At 41.4% G+C, this 20,206-nt stretch overlaps 1 protein-coding gene across 10 annotated transcripts in view; it reads left to right on the top strand.

Moving 5' to 3' along the window:
* The window catches only part of LOC138756996 (catenin alpha-2-like), a 667,135-nt gene that overhangs the window by 202,948 nt on the left and 443,981 nt on the right, over positions 1-20,206 (top strand). Inside the window, exon 8 of one of the 10 annotated variants that reach the window (XM_069923548.1) lies at positions 9,146-9,376. The exons of 8 other annotated variants lie outside the window; for them this stretch is intronic. In XM_069923548.1, the coding sequence (XP_069779649.1) occupies positions 9,146-9,229 (84 nt within the window). In that variant the 3' untranslated portion in view covers positions 9,230-9,376. Of the gene's footprint in view, positions 1-1,974; positions 2,418-9,145; positions 9,377-20,206 lie in introns of those variants that run through there. One more of the 10 variants, XM_069923546.1, reaches the window with a different exon arrangement.

Raw genomic sequence — 20,206 nt, 5'->3', positions numbered from 1 at the left:
CACGCACTCATCCCTCCACACCAATCGTGGCCTTCACCCCGGCACATTCCCCTTGGGCCGCAGGATGTGCCTCACTTGCTACCACACCTCCGCCCTCACCATGGTCTGGGGCCGCAAACAGGCCTTTTAAGTGAAGCAACTTTTCACATGTGTATCCAGAGGGCTGATTTACTGCATCTGTTGCTCCCTTTGGAGTCTTCTCTACATCGGAGATTGCTTCACTGAGCACCTTCATTCTGTCCACACCAGTGACATAGACCTCCCAGGAGCCAACCATTTCAATTCTGTGTCACACTCCCATAATCACATGTCTGTCCATGGTCTTATGTACTATCCAACCAAGATCACCCACAAATTGGAAGAACAACACCTGATTTTCCATCTGGGCACTCTTCAGCCAGATGGCATTAACATTGACTTTTCTTGTTTCTGCCAACCTACTCTCAGCTTCACCCCCCCACCTCCCAGTTCCCTTCCCCTTTCCAGTTTTCCTCACTCCCTTTCCCCTCCCTTCACCTTGCCATCCATCCTCCCCTTGATTACTGCTGACCCCTCCCTCCCTTCTCCACCTATCACTCTTCCCTTTGTGACCACACCTCCCTTCCTCTACTATTTTGTTCAGATGCCTATCAACATTTTTCTATTCCTTGAAAAATGGTTCAAGTCTGAAACCTCAGTTATACATTTTCACCTTTGCTATATAAAGGACGTTGCTTGACCTGCTGTGTTTTTCCAGCACTGTGTTTTTACTTTAACTATGGTATCTACAGATTTTTGTGTTTTACAATCAATTTGCAACGATCAGTAAGAATTGTATAGAATCATGAAATTCAGTTCCTAATGATGACATCTATCATTTATGATATAAATGGACCCAAAGCACTAAGATCCAACTGCGCTGGGCAGGTCACGTCTTCAGAATGGAGGTCCATCGCCTTCCCAAGATCGTGTTATATGGCGAGCTCTCCACTGGCCACCATGACAGAGGTGCACCAAAGAAGAGGTACAAGGACTGCCTAAAGAAAGCTCTTGCTGCCTGCCACTTTGACCACCACCAGTGGGCTTATATCGCCTCAAACCATGCATCTTGGCGCCTCACAGTTCGGCGGGCAGCAACCTCCTTTGAAGAAGACCGCAGAGCCCACCTCACTGACAAAAGACAAAGGAGGAAAAACCCAACACCCAACCCCAACCCACCAATTTTCCCCTGCAACCACTGCAACCGTGTCTGCCTGTCCCGCATCAGACTTGTCAGCCACAAACGAGCCTGCAGCTGACGTGGACTTTTTACCCCCTCCATAAATCTTCGTCCGCGAAGCCAAGCCAAAGAAGAAGATATATATATATATATGCTGGCTGCAGCAAAAGCAACAGTTTAAAAAAAAATATTTTGTAGCCGACTGCTGCAAAGAAACAATCACACTCGCAGTGTGGGAGGTTAAGCTCTGTGATTTATTGAGGCAAGAAAGGCTCCTTTTATACTGTTGGAGGTCCCGCCATTTGTTTGATTGGCTGACATCAGCTGCATGAGGGCAGGAACCTTCTTGCATGTGAATAGCCTTCTTCCCCAGCCTGTTATTGATCTGTTAGCTGGACAGCTTGGCCAGCACCATTTTAGGCTGCTGGTCTTGTACTGCTCTAGCTTTCACCCACATCGGTTCCCTGTGTTAAGGGACGTGTTACAGTGGGTGCTGCTGTTTACTACTGAGCGCGCCGCACGATATGCTGGCTCGATCTCCACAGGGCCGGGCCGCCACAATTTATTATTTTTATCTTTAAGAAAATCTTAGTAGAACTCCAATTATCCAAAATACTCATTTTCTGAATTGTTTACGAAGCCGAACTAACCTCAAAGGTTGAAAAAAAATTCACTTGACATGTAATTAGAATGACAATTGTCCTTGTTTCAGGTAACCCCCTTCCCTCTCTCTTTCAATTTCATTTTTACTTTCCCTTATTAACTTTTCTCTCCAGCTCTCCCGCTCAAACTGTGCAACACTGTCTCCCAGCCGCAAGTGGATGGAAGAATCCCTTGTCCTGGCCCGGTGCCGGTATCATCAAGAAGAGCGGCCTCTCGGGCAGGAGCAGAACCTCGGGCTCAGTGGCGTACCCTCCGCTACCCTCCTCTTCCCTCCCCCCCTTCTCGGTGCACTGGAGCTCCCTACGCCAACTCCGAACTCTCTCCTTGGCCTACTCCCGCACACTCACACCTGACTCCTTGGTGTGCGTGTGTAGTAGGCCAAGAGGAGGATTCGGAGTCAGGACTTGGGTGTCAAGAGCTCCAGTGCGTGGGGAGACAGGAGCCTGCTGACTCACCAGTGAATGTTGCGCTGGCCCGGGAAACCTCCATGGGGATCAGTGACAGCGGTGGGACATGTTGGGGATCGGTAGCGGCGGTTGGGAGTCTCAGTGATCGGCGGTGGCATTGCGGCCAGCATTTTTTTGGTGAGAATTAAACATTATTTTAATGCTTAAAAGCCTTCTCTTGTTGTTTGTTGTTGAAACATTGATGTAAGTGATTTACTGTTGCTACTGGGCTTTTCTAAAAAAGGCCAGTTATCTGAAAAAAAACATTTATCCGTTATAGGCCCGGTCCCAACCATTTGGATAATCGGAGTTGTACTGTATTTTATTTTCATTTTAAAATTTATTTATCAGTTATACAGGACACAAAATGCCAAATAAACCCCACTTCCCTACCCTTTCTATATAAACCCAATTAAACAAAGAAATATAAAAAAATTAAAATGGCGAGTGCATAGAGTGAAACACATAGAGGCATTGTACTAACACAGTGTTATATCCTTTAAAAACGCCTTATGGCCAACCAGAAATGATCACATCCCTATAGTGGCGTCAGTGAAGTGCCTATATATTCTATGTAAGGCTGCCAAATTTTCAGAAGATTAAATGTGATCTCTTCAAGAAAAATAGAACTGTTCATTTCCAAAGACTATTTATCAACAATGAGAGGGGAATCAGATTTCCGTGTTACTGTTACGCATTTCCTAGCCACACATTAAGCAATTTCCATAAATTTAATTTGGAAGTTAGTTAAAGATCTACTGACTCTCATGAAATTCTCCAGTCAGCAAAGTTCAGGATCTAATGGGAAGGTGACCCCTGTGATCTTAGTCAAGGTGTCTCAGAGGTTGTACCCAAAGGGTCTCGCCTTTGTACAAAGCCAGATAGAGTGCAAGAAGAAGCTGACCTCTATACCACACCTGAAGCATTTTTCTAACAATGGTTAATAAATTTGTTTCAGATACCAGAAAATTCCTGACAGTATGGTGACATGCAGTATAAATCTCAGCTTGTTTACTTCCTGCTTTCTTTCTTCATTCTTCCTGTTGGCTAAAGTTATTTTGCATAGTTTAAAGAAGGTTACTTTCTTAAAATCTCTTTTTCTGATTTCTCCTTTTCCTTCCCTGGTGGAGGAAAAATGGCTCTGCTTTTTCTTGCTTTTTAATTTTGAAGTACTTGCCTGATCCCTCAACGTACTAAAGGGTATTAAAGGTTATGGAGAGAAGGCGGGGACGGGGGTACTGAACTTTAAGATCAGCCATGATCTCGTTGAATGGCGGAGCAGGCTCGAAGGGTCGAATGACCTACTCCTGCTCCTATCTTCTATGTTTCTATGTACACATCGACTGTCAACAGTATGTTTCTTGTATATTTACTTACATCTTCTAATTCTCATGTGGTTTTTTTTTCTATAAATACACTCAAAATGTCAAATTGGAAAGGGTTAATAACATATTATGAATCTAAGTTTATTAGCAGTATGCCCTTTGGAGGGGGTCATTTATGTTACTTCAGTTTGGATTATAAACTTGCAATTGATTGCACTTTATTGCAATGAACTTCCTTTAGTGACATTTAAATAACCTTATCTGTTCATCTGTTCACCCAATAATATACACCTGACTTGTGTCAGTCTAATCAACTGTAAATACAAGATGTTGGATAGGAAGCCACTCTGCCTCAAAGGGAAATAAACAGTTTGCAAGGCACCTGAATATTGAAGTTCTACAGAAAATTAAAAAAAAAGATTATTGTTGCAAAAAAAAGACTGAAATCTAATGGAAGCATCCTTCTTCCTCTGAACTAGCTGGCTCACCTGTTTTGCCATCCACCATTCCAATTTCCTTCAGTATTTTCCCTGTTTCAGTGGGACAAAACGATCCAGAAACCCATGCAAGTGGACCCTTAATTTCCTCCACATTACTTCTCTGCTCTCTCCCGTGAACATTAGTTGCCAGTTTACTCTCCTTGGTTCCAGCCTCATCCCATCGTAATTTGCCCTTCCCCAATTAAACACTTTGCCCCTTTGTTTGCTTTTATCCTGGTCTGTAGCAATGCTAATACTTACGAGAGATCAGTCACCTGATTAGGTTCGTTATCCATTAGAAGATCCGGTACGGCTTCTCCCCTAGTCGACATGTTGACATACTGTGTCAGGAATCCTTCTTGGACACACCTAAAAAATTCTGACCCATCTGTCTGTGATGGCCACACTCTTGTCAAGGTACAACTAAGCCACACAATACAACACACACAGAATTTATTCATGTCACGCCAGTGGGAATGAGCAATATTTAGTGGTGGGTAGACAAGGTCACCTCACTAATACTGATAAATCTCATTCAAAGAACTCAGTCAGTAAGTACAATATTTAAGGCATTTTCCTCCAGACAAATTTGATCACATTTCTTTGAACATTGTTACAAGCTTATTACATCTTTCATATCTCCTTTCTAAAGACAGGGAAATGATTTAATGACAATTATTTATTCTCAAGTACAAGTCATAATTAAGAGATATCCTTCTTGTATACAGAAATTAACAGAAGTCAGGAGGGGTTGCTCCCCGTGCCTTATTTCTGGTCTTTAATTAACACATGCAAATAAATGTTTCACACTAATCTTAAGTCATTAAAGTTAACAATGGTGGGAGTGTAGCGGCGTCTACTCAGCTCCTGCAATAACACACACAACCAGATGGGTTGAGCTCAGTGAGCAGATTAGTTTATTGCAGGCTGCTGGCCTGCACTTATACTCCCAGCCTGGACCTGGCTGAGAACTGCGCTGGAGGGCGCTGACGTCACCCGGGCATCACGTGGTCCCCAAGCGCGGGTTTCTGAGCCCTGAGCTGGAAGGAAGGGAAACTCCCCCGATGGCGCCATTTTGGCCGGCTGCCACGTCGCATAACTTACAAGCGGGGCCAGTCCGTCTGCCTTGTGGTGAGCCGCCACAGGAGAAACTTATGAGCAGAAACAATATGAAAGTGGGTCTGGGCTGGCATCATCAGTGTTACTATAGTCTGGTTTTCTTATAATCGATATTTATAGCTATCCTATACACACAAACTTCTACATATCTTTCTTACAGTCAGGAGGCTGCAGTCAGTATAAGGGAACATTTAACATTAAAGCACAGTGCAGGCTCTTAGGCCCTCGATGTTATGCCAACACATATATTCCTTAAAAAATGTATTAAGCCCTCCCTACCCATAATTCTCTATTTTTCTTTCAAACATGTCCTTGTCTAAGAATCTCTTAAATGGCCCTAATGTTTCAGCCTCCTCTGCCATCCCTATCAATGCATTCCAGGCACCACAACTCTGTGAATCAAAAAACATACCCCTGATGTCTCCGCTAAACTTCCATTCCTTCACTTTGTTCACATGCCCTCTAGTGTTTGTTATTCCTGCCCTGGGAAACAGGTGCTGGCTGTGCACCCTATATATCCCTCTCATTATCTGGTAGACCTCCATAAAGTCTTCTCAGCTCCTTCTATGCTCCAAAAAGAAAAATCCCTGCTCTGCTAACCTTGCCTCATCAGACTTATTTTCCAATCCAGGCAACATCCTGGTAAATCTTCTCGGCACCCTCTCCATAGGTTCCACATCCTTCCTGTAATGAGGTGACCAGAATCGAACATAATACTCAAGTGTAAATTATAGGAGTCCAATTTCCTCAAAATCCAGAATTATTTTTATTAGATAACATGATAGGGATAAAACTTAAATTAAAATTAACTAGATATCAGATAGAATTTGTTGAAATTGCATTAGCAGTGGCCAGAAAGTGTATTGCAGGTGCTTGGAAATCTGAATCACACTTAAGTTTGGAATGATAGAATGGGGAAATGTACAGCTGTATTACCCTTTAGAAACTATATATAATTTAAGGCAAAAATATGATATATTTTTACAAATTTGGCACCTGTATTTACAAAAATAAGGATTAAATTTTTAATTTTTTAGATTTATAAATATTCTTCTTAGCCTCTGAGCTGCGTTGAATCCCATTAATGATGAAATAGTTATGAATTTTAGATTAGATGGATTTTAATATCTTCAGCAGTCCATTCTTATTCTTACTTTTTATTTTTTTTCTATTCTAACACTACTATGTATTTTTTTCCCCATTTTTCTCTTGAGATTGTAGGGGGTAGGGGGATGTTGGGGCATTATCATCATTTATTTGATACTCAATATATTATATTTGTATTTTGAAATATATTTGAATGCATGCATGGGTAAAATTTAAAAATAACATATTTAAAAAATTCACGAAGTGTAGGGATCCCAGAAGAGATCCTTGTGGTACTCCAGTAGTCACTGACTTCCAGGAAGACTTTCCTTCTACTACTACTCTCTGCTTTCTACCTGCAAGCCAATTTTTTATCTACACAGCCAAAGTTCCATGGATCCCATGCCTCATGACTTTCTGAATGAGTCTCTCATGGCGGATCTTGTCAAATGTCTTGCTAAAATCCATATAGACCCACATCTACAGCCCTACCATCGACAACTTATTTTATCACCTCCTCAGTAAAACTCAATAGGCTCGTGAGGCATGACCTTCCCCTCACAGAAGTTGAAGTCTCTCTTAACAACAACACTGTAATTTATGCACCCTTCAAAAATCTATTTATCTGTTTCTCTATGTCCTGAGGGCTATGTGGGGCCTAAAAGTCTACTCCCAGTATGGTGATTGATCCCTTCCTATTTCTGACTTCCACCCACACTATCTCAGTAGACACTCTATCTATAGCGTCCTCTCTTTCTACAGCCATGATTCCATCCCTGATCAGTAATGCTCCACCCCCCATCCTGTCTTACCTCCCATTTTATTTCTTTTAAAATACATAAATCCCAATACCTGCATCATCCAATCCTTACTTCCACCAGCCAAGTCTCTGTAATAATTATAACATCATAATTGCTTATACTGATCTATGCTCTTTCATCTTCTTTATTCCTTATATTCCTTGCATTAAAATAGACACATTTCAAACCCTCCCCTGCCTGTCCTTCCTCATGACACCTTGCATTATCCTTTCCACCTTCTTCCTTATTCTCTACACTCACATTCTGGTGGTGAGGGTATACTGCCAACTGGCACATTCCAGGCTGCAGAAATACGTGCTGAGGGACATAAGGAAGCTTGGTGCTGCCAATACAAGGGTGTTGGGGGAGAAGCACCACAGTCTGGAGCCCTTCCGTTCCTGGGCATTGAGGGGCTGAAACCAAGGGGAAGTGCCTGTTAGCTGTTGGAACGAAACTGTTCTTAAACTTAGAGGTGCTGGTTTGTCTTCTTCACAGTTAGCTTGATCTGATAGCTTTAGGAGAGATCTTCTGAAATATGGACTCACAGGAATTTGAAGTTTCGTCTCCAGCTCCATCTCATCAAAGCAGATAGGTCCCTCATCCACTCCTTCCTAAAATCAAAAGTATGTTTCTTGGTCTTTGTGACATTGAGGGCAAGATTGTTGTTCTGGTACCAAGTTTTCAATCTCCAATGTGTATATTGACTCAAAATTTCTAGCTATTTGGCCAAAAACAGAGGTGTCATCAGCAAATTTGTAGTTTGAGTTAAAGCCTATTGAGAACAATTACATAGGAATATAGGAACATAGGAAGTAGGAACAGGAGTCGGCCAAAAATGGCCCATCGAGCCTGCTCCGCCATTCAATACGATCATGGCTGATCTAATTTTTGACCTAACTCCATCTACCTGCCTTCTCCCCAAATCCCCTAATTCCTCTATCATGTAAAAATTTATCTAACCAAATTTTAAATATGTTTAATGAAGCAGCCTCAACCACTTCCCTGGTTAGAGAATTCCAAACATTCACTATTTTTCCTCATCTCTGTCCTAAATCTACTCCCCCGAATCTTGAGACTGTGTCCTCTCGTTTTAGTTTCCCCGGCCAGCTCAAAAAACCTTCCTACATCTATCCTATCCATGCCCTTCATAATCCTATATGTTTCTATAAGATCTCCTCTCATTCTTCTGAACTTGAGCGAATACAATCCTAGACGATTTAATCTTTCATCATAAGTCAACCCCTTCATCCCAGGGATCAACCTAGTAAACCTCCTCTGGACCGTCTCCAAAGCCAGTATATCCTTCCTCAAATATGGAGACCAGAACTGGACACAGTACTCCAGGTGCGGTCTCACCAATACCTTATACAGTTGCAACATTACCTCCCTACTCCTGAATTCAATTCCTCTAGCGATGAAGGCCAACATTCCATTTGCCTTCTTAATAACCTGCTGCACCTACCACCTAACTTTTTGCGATTCATGCACAAGCCCTCCCAAGTCCCTCTGCACAACAGCATGCTGTAGTTTTTCACCCTTTAAATAATATTCAGCTCTTTTATTTTTCTTGCCAAAGTGGATAACCTCACACTTCCTAACATTGTACTCCATCTGCCAGACCTTTGCCCACTCATCCAGCTTAACTCTATCCCTCTGCAGACTCTCCACATCCTCATTACAATTTGCTCTTCCACTCAATTTGGTGTCATCCGCAAACTTGGCTCCACCACATTTTGTCCCCTCCTCCAAGTCATCAATGTAAAGGATGAACAGTTGTGGGCCTAACAATGACCCCTGCGGCACCCCACTTACCACTCTCTGCCCACCTGAAAAACTCTGAGAGCTATGTCTGCTGTCTGTCAAGGGGAAAATCATTGCTCAGGTCCTGGCAGTGTCTGAAGAGGTGCTTTCTGCATTATGACTATTTAAAGGTATAGTGGACATGTTTGGCACCATGCAATAAATTCAACTCATGGAACTGGAAAGTTGTCATTATTATTCTTCTCACATTCCCATCAACTCTCCCCAGATTATACTACTAACTTCCATACTCAAGGCAACTTACAGTGGCCAATTTTCCGATCAACATGAACGACTTTGGGATATGGGATGATACGAGAGTACCTGGAGGAAACCTGTGCCATCACAGGGAGAATGTGAGAACTCAACACCAACAGAATGAGATGTATCGACTCAACCCCGGTTTCTGGTATTGCGAATCAGCAACTCTATTAGTTGCACCACAGTGCTGCCAAAAATAAATAAGGTACAACTGGGATAGATCTTGAGAGCAACCTTTCAATAAGATAGATATTGAGGATAAAATTCATGATCACCTTCAATGCTTGAATACATCCATTGGAATACTAACTCCTCACATAATTCCTCACTGCCATTGATTTGATCATTTTATTAAGTATTTCACTGAAAATTAGGTAATTTAATGCAATTATATTGATTAATTTAATGTCAGCATTAATTTCAATTGGATTAATTCCCAGCTGGCAAGGTGAAGAGGAAGTTATTTTTGGCTTCACAGATTCAAGTTCCATTTGAACACAATAATCTGCTTTGAAACTTCAACACAGAATTAAGGGAATGTTGTGTTATTCAAGATGCTGCCTTTCAGATAAGATTTTAAAATGTGGCCTATCCTTTTTCACTTGTGCCCGAAAAGAAATGCAAAAGAATTATCCTGGTTCAATCAGCATTGAGTTATGAAACTCTACGGCACAGAAACACTTCCTTTGACCTAACTTATCCATATCAATCAAGCTGCCTGTCATCATTTGGCCCTTATCTTTCATCCACCCTGTTTAAAAATTCCTATGGGTCGAGAGAGAGAGAGCAGTTTTGTTGCTTAGCTAATTAGCAACTTCCAATCACAGAGAGGCCATTATGGGAGTAGCCAGTGCAAAATTGGATGTTGAGGGTTTGGGTCAAGAGGCTTCAGTGAGCAGAGACTGCAAGGCAAATATGATAACGGTAAGGTCTGCCATTGCTTTTTGTTTCAGTGGTTGGAACAAATAGAATGGCAGTTAGAGTTGTCTCGTACTTCTGCAATCTGTGTGAAGTCAGGGAAAGGATAGGTCCAGATCAGAAAGACTGCCTCTGTCAAGCCAGATCTGGGGAAGATCTTAAATGAATCTTGACGGAATGTATTTATAGTGGAGCACGATAAGCAGGAGTTGGAAGTGAGCAAAGTAATTAAAGAGTGTAGGGTATGTGTGCATCATTATTGAAGAGTGTAAGCAGTCTTATATCATATTAGTTGGGTCCAGATCAGATGCATCCCAGAACATAGTGGGAAGACAGAAAATAAATTGTTGGGGTCATGACAGGCATTTTTAACTCATCACTGAGAACAGAAGTTTTGTAGTAGAGCAAATGTGATGTCATTATTTAAAAAGTGCTGCAGTCTGATGTCAGTGGTAGGGATTCTGCTGGAGAGAATTCTGAGAGATAGAATCTTTCAACATTTGGATGGCTAGAGGAAAATTAAGGAAATATAGCATGGATCTTGCATGTCTCATGAACTTTATAACATTTTTTGAAGAGGAGACAGCATGTAGATGAGAGCAAAACAATTGATGTTATTTATGTACATTTTAGTAAAAGTGCTTGATCCCACACGATAAGTTGTTATGGCAGGTTAGGGCACAGTGGATAGGAGGCAAATGAGCCAATTGGTTAAAAATTTCTTTTAGGAATATGAGAGTGGTTAGAGAGGGCTGTTTTTCTAGACCTGAGAACTGTGACCAGTGAAGTGCCTCAGGGTTCAGAACTAGGACACTTTCTTTTTGTAATAAATGTGTTTTCTTGCATTTCTTGTAATTACGTTCCTGATTTGTTGCTTAGTATCTATAGCTGCTATGCACCTCCCTCTTCTTCAACCAGGCCACATAACTTTTTAGAAATCAAAGTTCCATATATCTGTTCGTCTTGCCTCTAATTCTGTCAGGAACACATGTCCATTAAATGTGTGCCAAATATATAAAAGAGAATTTAATTCCATTCCTTGCACACATAGTCTTTGAATGGCATGTTCAAGCAGACATCGACATAACTGCCAGGTAAGTATTATGTAGTGCTAATCTACTTTTAGTCTTCTCAGTTAAGTAGTTACTAAACATATCCTAGACCAACAAACTCCGTTCTTTGCGTAAACTATCTGGCCGCCTGTTCCACGCATTGTGTATCCATAGTTTTACACCATTTTCATCCATCAATCCTTTTTCATGAAAATGTACAAAAATACCTGCAGGGAATTTTATTTTAGCCTTAATTTTGCCTTTGAAGATTACCATGGGTCTTAACTTTGTCATATCAGCCATGCCTGATAACAACACGGTAAACCTGGCCCTTTCATGACCTGGTGTGCACAATTTTAACACCTTTCTATTCCTCTGTTCTATTGCTTATCATATCGAAATTCATAGGGGTTTTGTCTATGTTTCTGATATTTGTCAATGCAAACTTGTGTTTCTTCCAGTTACATATAATAAACTGGTGAAAATGTACAACTTTATGATCAAGATCTTTTGGTAGTTTCTGTGCAATTTGTGCTTTTTGTCATAATACCAGATTTTTACTGTTCATGAAATGATTGCAACAGCCTACTGTAGCCTCAAAATATTGACTGAGGCCCAGTGCAGTGCAAATGTTCTTATTTTGGGTTACTATGTAGCAATCTTGCCTCTCTTCATGTACCCATTCTGCAATGTGATTTTCCAACTCTGGCCAACAAGTGATTTCTTTTCTCAATGAACATTTCCTTTTTGGTATTTTTCTTAGTTTCTTCTTTCTTCCTCGAGTCTCTTACCAGCTTCTCATATACATCAAATTTTCTTGTAGCAGGACAGTTGTTTGTTTCCTTTGCCATTTCTGTCACTTTCAATTTAAAACTGTCGATCAACCCTCATGATAGCCATCACCTCCAGCCAATGCCCAGCAGATCAATCTACAAGATTTTAGGTGGGTCAACATATACATCAGTCAACAGCTCATCTCAGGCATCGCAATCTTTGGGGGTGGACTTGTACGCCAGTCAATGGGCCAACTCAGGCATCGCGATCTTTGGGGGTGGACTTGTGCGCCAGTCAATGGGCCAATTCAGGCATCGCGATCTTTGGGGGTTGACATGTACGCTGATCAACAGGCCAACTTAGGCATCCCAAAAATTGGGGCTGACTTATACACTGGATATACTATGACACCCTTAAAATGAGGCTGAAAAGTGGGGTTGACTTGTACACTGGTCGACTTGTACAGTCTCAATGACTCAATGTTTCACCGAGGCCATATCCCTTTCATCCACGTTCCTATCCAATCTATCCTTAAATGCTGAAATTATTGAAATACACCACAACCATCGGCTGGTATTTCCACACTCTCACCACCATTAGAAATTGGTTCCAACTTACCCACACATTGCAATTCAAATCAAAGGGTGGTATTCAGATAGCTTCCCCATCAAATGCGGAGTAAAGCAGAGGTGCTTACCCCTGTCTTATTTGTGTAGTCCATTCAATCCTTTGCGAAATCCATCAGGAAGTATGCAAGTGTAAGGTGGGTGACATTGACAGGCAGTGAAGAAATCCAATTCAGAGCCACCCCTCCCCGTACATGGACAATGTTACAGTCTTTTGCTCAGATCCACAGTTTATATGAAGCTTGATAAGCATCTTGGACCAGTTTAATTGGAATAAAGGCTCTGCTTGTCCAATATTTCCACATAACTAGAGTGTAGTCATCCTAGCAGCATTCTGGTGAATTTCTTCTGCTCCCCTTCCATTTATTGAGGTCCTTCCTATGCCAGAATGATTAGCTAAATTAGGAGAGTACAACTTTTGTGCTCAATATCCCATGCAATGGAGGCAAACCTTCACGATCTTCTCCACTTCTATTCCCCCTTTCAAGGAACTATAGACCTGTAGTTCTAAGTTTCTATGTTCTACAACATTCTTCAGGGTCCTATTATTTACCACAAAAGCCCTACCCTGGTTTGACTTACCAAGACGCCACATGTCACATGTCGGAGTTCTATTCCATTTGCGATGCCTTGGCCCACTTTCCAACTGATTTGGATTCTATTGTAAACTTGGTTATCTTTCCTCACTCTCCACTCTGCCACCAATTTATATACTACATTGGTGCCCACCACTAATCCAGCTGGCTAAATCGCAAAGAAATAAAAAAGTCAAGGCAATGATGGTGCATGAATAAAATATAAACAGCAACAACATTGTTTCCAAATTTACTGACGATACCACAGGAGTGGAATGTATAAAATAGGTGATGAGCCATCATACAGGAGGAAGATTGAAAGCCTTATTGAGTGGTAGACTCCCAACAACTTCTCATTCAATGTCACCAAAACCAAGGAGCTGTTTGTAAACTTGAAGAAGTGAAAACCTGATGTGGATGATCCAGTGATCATTGGGAGATTGGAGGTGGAGAGAGTGAGCAAATTTAAATTCCTGAGAATTGATATCTTGAAGGACCTTTCCTGGACCCCACATACTACTGTCGTCATGAAAAAAGCACGTCAACACCTCTTCTTCCTTAGAAGTTTGTGGAAGTTCAGTATGACATCAGAAACCCTGGCACATTTCTACATGTGTATCATGGAAAGTGTGCTGACTAGCTGCATCATGGTTTGGTATGGGGTCCAAATATGTCTTAGTGGAATAGCCCAGTGCATTCCAGTCAATGCCATTGATACAATTTATGTGGAATGCTCCTGTCATAGAGCAACAGCAATCATCAAGGATCCCCACCACCAACAAAATGCTATGTTCTTGCTACTACCATCAAAAAAGAGATCTAGGTGCCATAAGACTCATTCCAACAGGTTTAGGAACAGTTGCTACCTCTCCACTATTAAGCTCCTAAAAACAGACTCAATCAGAGAATCATTTAAAGATTCCTACTTATGCACATTATTTATTATTGAATATTTATATTTTTCTGTATTCTCATAGTCAGTTTGTTCACATTTCGCTCTTTATTTCCATTTCTCTCTTAGTGTACAAATCTTATTCTTGAGTACAAATTACCAGTAAGAATAAATTCTACCTTGCCTGCAGGGAACAAAAAACTCCAAGGGTTGTATGGGATGTCATGTATGTGCTCTGACAATAAATTTGAACTTGAATTCAAAGGAAAACCTTAGATGTTCTTCAAAATATCCAAAGAGACAGAAGTGCAGAATAGTTTCCTGTATTTTCTTTCTTCTTTGGTCTCATAAGATCATAAGTAGAGAAGTTTGTTGATGATTGCACACCCTTCAATTCTTTTCAGAACTCATCACAAATTGAAGCAAACCATGGAGACCTTCAAGCAATAGTCAACAAAGTTCGTGCCGAAAAGACAAAGCAATAATCTTTTCCAATAGAGTGCCCAGAGATTTTCCCTTTATATTCAACTACGTTGTCATAACCTTGAACTTCTTGGAAGAATTATATGGCTGGAAAAAAAAAATCATTTAAAAAAAATTGTGCCAAGTAAGTCAGCCCATTAGACTTCAAATCCTTTGTACCAAGTACAAGGGACAAATCCAGGACAAATCACCTTAACATTCATTCAATTCACTGTCCTTACTCATCTTAGCTACTTTGCAAGCAGCTCCCAATGCTACATACTTGATGACCAAGAGAGACACATGAAGATGATACATGGTAAGGCTGCCTATAGGTTTTTCTTAAAAGTCACACATCATCCTAATTTAGATTTGCCATCCACTGGGTCAATCCTGATTGTCCATACACAATAACAATGTGGAGCAGTTTCACGGGAACTGCAGAAAGTTAAGGTGACTGATCAAAAACATTCTCAAGACCAGTTTGGAATGGCCAATGAATGTTGATCACACCAGCAATAATTACAACCCCCAAAAATGAGCTTTTGGGCACTGATGAACCAAATGGCATGTGAGCTTCTGTTAAATTTGACCCGCGCTGTATTAAAACAAAACAGTAGAAGCAAAGAACTTACAATTACTTCTTTATTGTTTAATGCTAGTGGAAGCAAAATATACAAAGAATGAGTAGACAATGTAATTCATGTCCTGTTCTGAGCCTTGCTCAAAGCATACAAAGTGTTCACCTCTTTATATAGATCCAAGTATGTTTCCCGGAAATTTCACCACTTTCACATAACTTATGATTCTTGTTATTACAGACTTATGTTTATCTACGGACAAAGTGGTTTGTGCTGAAATGGCAACCACAGGATGTTTTTTCTCTGTAAATCTCTTAAGCTATGTGTACATTATTCTTGGGACCATACTGTGGGTGTTTCCCTCAAGGTAATCATGCTTGGTAGTTTAATCACTATTACACAATACAAAGAAGTAAAAAATACAAGCAATAATGTTTTCAGTGAATGAATTAATCCATGTTATACACATTCTTTCACATTCGCCCCTTTTTATCATTTTATGATAACGCATTATCATATAAGAGGAGCCTGATCAGACCGAAGGTACGAATGGAGGGAACAAATATAACAAAGGAGAATTAACTCCAAGATGATTATTGTGATCGTATGTAAACCTTTGATAAAAATAATCCACCATCTTTTAAAAGGCCACTAAGATGGTCCGGGTTGGGAGGGGGGTGGTTATAATCGTGAAATTGGGTAGCTATTTGGTGAATACTCTCAGCCAAGCTTTAATATGCTTACCTCGATTAGTAATATTTCCAGATGTGTCAATCCTAGCCCACAACTGCACAGATACTACCTTTCTTGACTAGTAATAAGTCCAGGGGCATCTGATTTTGAATTACAACATGGCGTATTGCAGTCATTTCTGCTGTTACGAGGTTAAAGGACCCCAAAACCCAGCAGCAATAGACATTCACCAAGACCAGTGGCTTTCAAAACAAAAGTTATATTTAATCAACTTCAAACATGAAAATAGAATCAAACTATAACGTAACTCTATTCTTATACTATACACTATATTAACCCAAATTACCCCCTTCTAATTCTAAGCACATGTATATGTAATTTGTGTGTAGATTCAAGAAAAGTTCTTTGGTTCACAGTCCAATCTCACTTCTCCTTCTTCCAAGTTCTCTGGTTGCAGGCAATCACCATACTGTGCACAGAATTTAACATGTATAAAGTTCACCAGGCTTGGTGCTTGAAAGGTAAATGTTTACCGCTCAGGAAAGTTCTTGTAGGGTTTACAGAGAGAGATATTTGTTGCTCCAGAATTTCCACAACTGAGGTACCACCACTAGTCACTTCGGGGTCTCGCTGATGAAACTTGCCCCATCAGGTTCTTCAAGATGATAACCTCTTTCTTCAAGCTACCACAGAGTTCCATTCCTTCCTCTATTTCAAGAGATACATCAGACAGATAGCACTTCCAGCCATCTACTGCTCTGGAACTTGCTTTCATCAGTTTCAAACAGTTTCCCTGGATTGTACTTTTCAGTTACTTGTCAGTGTCCCACACACTGACTAATTGACTGAGCTGTTAACTCAACTCTCTCTGTCTTTTCTAACTGAAATTCCAAAGAGAGCATGTGACTCATGTCTTGCCAAACACCAACCTTCTCCAGCAAACAACAGGAGTTCTTTCTTCTTCTCAAGTAGGTAAACAATCCAGAATTGACCTTTCTGTGAGCACTTTGCAGAAAGGGTACTGATAGACAGCATGACTCCAGCAAGACAATGGTCGAGCATTTTATGACATCAGTTCAATTAACACCTACTTGTGAAAGGTGCTTACATTTTCTCCAGAGATCCTGCAATGTCTTTCAAATAAGATCTGTTTTAAAATGGTATGTATGTATGTGTCCTACTCTAAATCTTATATAATCTCCCCAAATATTAATATTGTTACAATCTTCTTTCTTCTTTGGCTTGGCTTCGCGGACGAAGATTTATGGAGGGGGTAAAAGTCCACGTCAGCTGCAGGCTCGTTTGTGGCTGACAAGTCTGATGCGGGACAGGCAGACACGGTTGCAGCGGCTGCAGGGGAAAATTGGTTGGTTGGGGTTGGGTGTTGGGTTTTTCCTCCTTTGCCTTTTGTTAGTGAAGTGGGCTCTGCAGTCTTCTTCAAAGGAGGTTGCTGCCCGCCAAACTGTGAGGCGCCAAGATGCACGGTTTGAGGCGATATCAGCCCACTGGCGGTGGTCAATGTGGCAGGCACCAAGAGATTTATTTAGGCAGTCCTTGTACCTTTTCTTTGGTGCACCTCTGTCACGGTGGCCAGTGGAGAGCTCGCCATATAACACGATCTTGGGAAGGCGATGGTCCTCCATTCTGGAGACGTGACCCACCCAGCGCAGCTGGATCTTCAGCAGCGTGGACTCGATGCTGTCGACCTCTGCCATCTCGAGTACTTCGACGTTAGGGATGAAAGCGCTCCAATGGATGTTGAGGATGGAGCGGAGACAACGCTGGTGGAAGCGTTCTAGGAGCCGTAGGTGATGCCGGTAGAGGACCCATGCTTCGGAGCCGAACAGGAGTGTGGGTATGACAACGGCTCTGTATACGCTTATCTTTGTGAGGTTTTTCAGTTGGTTGTTTTTCCAGACTCTTTTGTGTAGTCTTCCAAAGGCGCTATTTGCCTTGGCGAGTCTGTTGTCTATCTCATTGTCGATCCTTCCATCTGATGAAATGGTGCAGCCGAGATAGGTAAACTGGTTGACCGTTTTGAGTTTTGTGTGCCCGATGGAGATGTGGGGGGGCTGGTAGTCATGGTGGGGAGCTGGCTGATGGAGGACCTCAGTTTTCTTCAGGCTGACTTCCAGGCCAAACATTTTGGCAGTTTCCGCAAAGCAGGAAAAATCTTCGCTAGGATTCTACTAAATAGAATAATACCTAGTGTCGCCGAGAATATTCTCCCAGAATCACAGTGCGGCTTTCGCGCAAACAGAGGAACTACTGACATGGTCTTTGCTCTCAGACAGCTCCAAGAACAGTGCAGAGAACAAAACAAAGGACTCTACATCACCTTTGTTGACCTCACCAAAGCCTTCGAACCGTGAGCAGGAAAGGGCTTTGGCAAATACTAGAGCGCATCGGATGTCCCCCAAAGTTCCTCAACATGATTATCCAACTGCACGAAAACCAACAAGGTCGGGTCAGATACAGCAATGAGCTCTCTGAACCCTTCTCAATTAACAATGGCGTGAAGCAAGGCTGTGTTCTCGCACCAACCCTCTTTTCAATCTTCTTCAGCATGATGCTGAACCAAGCCATGAAAGACCCCAACAATGAAGACGCTGTTTACATCCGGTACCGCACGGATGGCAGTCTCTTCAATCTGAGGCGCCTGCAAGCTCACACCAAGACACAAGAGAAACTTGTCCGTGAAGTACTCTTTGCAGACGATGCCGCTTTAGTTGCCCATTCAGAGCCAGCTCTTCAGCGCTTGATTGTTGCAATACAGTTATGGCTATTACCTGACTCTTAGTAAGGATAAAGCAATATTATTTGCCAGTTGTTCCAGATATCTTGTTAGATTAATGATTTCATGCGAATTCTGGGCAATTTCATAAGAGGGGAAAGAAATCATCCAGAACCTTTCACTTTCAGAAATTCCATACTTATCGCTTCCCAGATGGGGATGCTCTTGCAAGTGCGATAAGATTCGTAAATTGGGGACTACCTAAGCCAGATAGCAACACCATGTCCACAGTTTATGGCCTGGCTGGGTTTCCCACCTGGGAGCCAGGTGTAGACTCTATTTCCACATATCCAATATGTGCCATATCTTGGTAACATGCTTACGGAGCTGGTATTTGTAGTGCAACTGCTATTTTCTAGAAGATGGAATATGTCTGAAAGTTATAGTCACATAAAGCATCAGCTACTCTGAAATCTTAGATGGAGGTAAGGCTAGGAAAGCTTTTGTGCTTTAAACTTGTTAAAATCCACATAGGGCCGTATAAACTAGCCCTCAAAGCACTAACAAAATCAATCATCTGGGGTTTTTGCAGTTATAAAATCTGCAACCTCGTGTCTCATTTGATATTACCCATGCTGAGAATCTTTCACTGGTGTGAAGGGCAACAATGGAAACTGGGATCATACTGCTGCCATGTGGCGGGACCTCAGCACGCACCCAACACTGCTCACTACTCACTCTTGTACTGTAAGCAATTCTATAAAATCAATCTATATACACTCAAATAGTGGACATTCATGTCCTTCCTGGAGAGCACTTAATTGCTTTACCAGAATTATTTTGCTGACAGATAATACATTCCTGTGCCTTTCTTTGTGCCTCTTTTCTCAAATTAGTGTGTTACTCCGACCATTTCCTCCTTACCCAAATATATTATTGCATGTATATAATTAAGCAGTACAGGTAAAAATTTCATTAGATACAAAAATTGTCCACCAGGGGTGGTTCATAGTTCATTTTCTGGATTTCTGGCTCTCCCCCTGCTGTTTACAGAGCTTAATAAAATAAACAGGGCAGCGGAATCCTGCTGAAGTTATACTATATCCCTACATCAGGCAAGACCATTCTATTTTCAAAGTTTATTGCTTTCTGGATAAATGGTGAAGGGACAATTTATAACAGCAGCTTTTGCAACAGTGTCTACATAAGCATTCCCACGGGCTACGGGGTTCTGGTATGGGCATAAATTTTAAATGACATTTCTTTCCCTATCATGTAGTCCCTAATAAGGGCAAACAATTTAGATTGCTGGGAAAGACTGGATGATAGAAGGCAGCCTTTGGGCAATGGCATAACCTGCACAGTGTAGGCCTGTACCATCAACAAAGGTTGACCAGTTATTAAACCAAGTGGTAGCTTCATCAATGGGACTGTCTATTGAATCTTGTCAGGCCAGAAGTCAAAGATAATTACGCTGCAAGCCATCTGGTTCTTCAAGTTTATTTGGAGATGATGTAAAAAAAGTTAACTGTAATATAGTTGTGGGAGGTCAGATATTAATTCCCTGAGAGAAAAAGTTCATAGTGGCTCAAATGTGCTTGAGTCATGTGGCCTGTTGATTAAACATCAGAAGAGCAGCCACTGAATGCTGGATGATGTAAGGTGGGAATGGAAGGTGGTTGAGTAGAGTTATCCTACCTCCTGAGGTAATACTAACCATAC

This window comes from Narcine bancroftii, chromosome 3, assembly GCF_036971445.1.
Source record: "Narcine bancroftii isolate sNarBan1 chromosome 3, sNarBan1.hap1, whole genome shotgun sequence".
Lineage (NCBI taxonomy): Eukaryota > Metazoa > Chordata > Chondrichthyes > Torpediniformes > Narcinidae > Narcine > Narcine bancroftii.
This window is presented reverse-complemented; position numbering and strand designations above follow the sequence as displayed.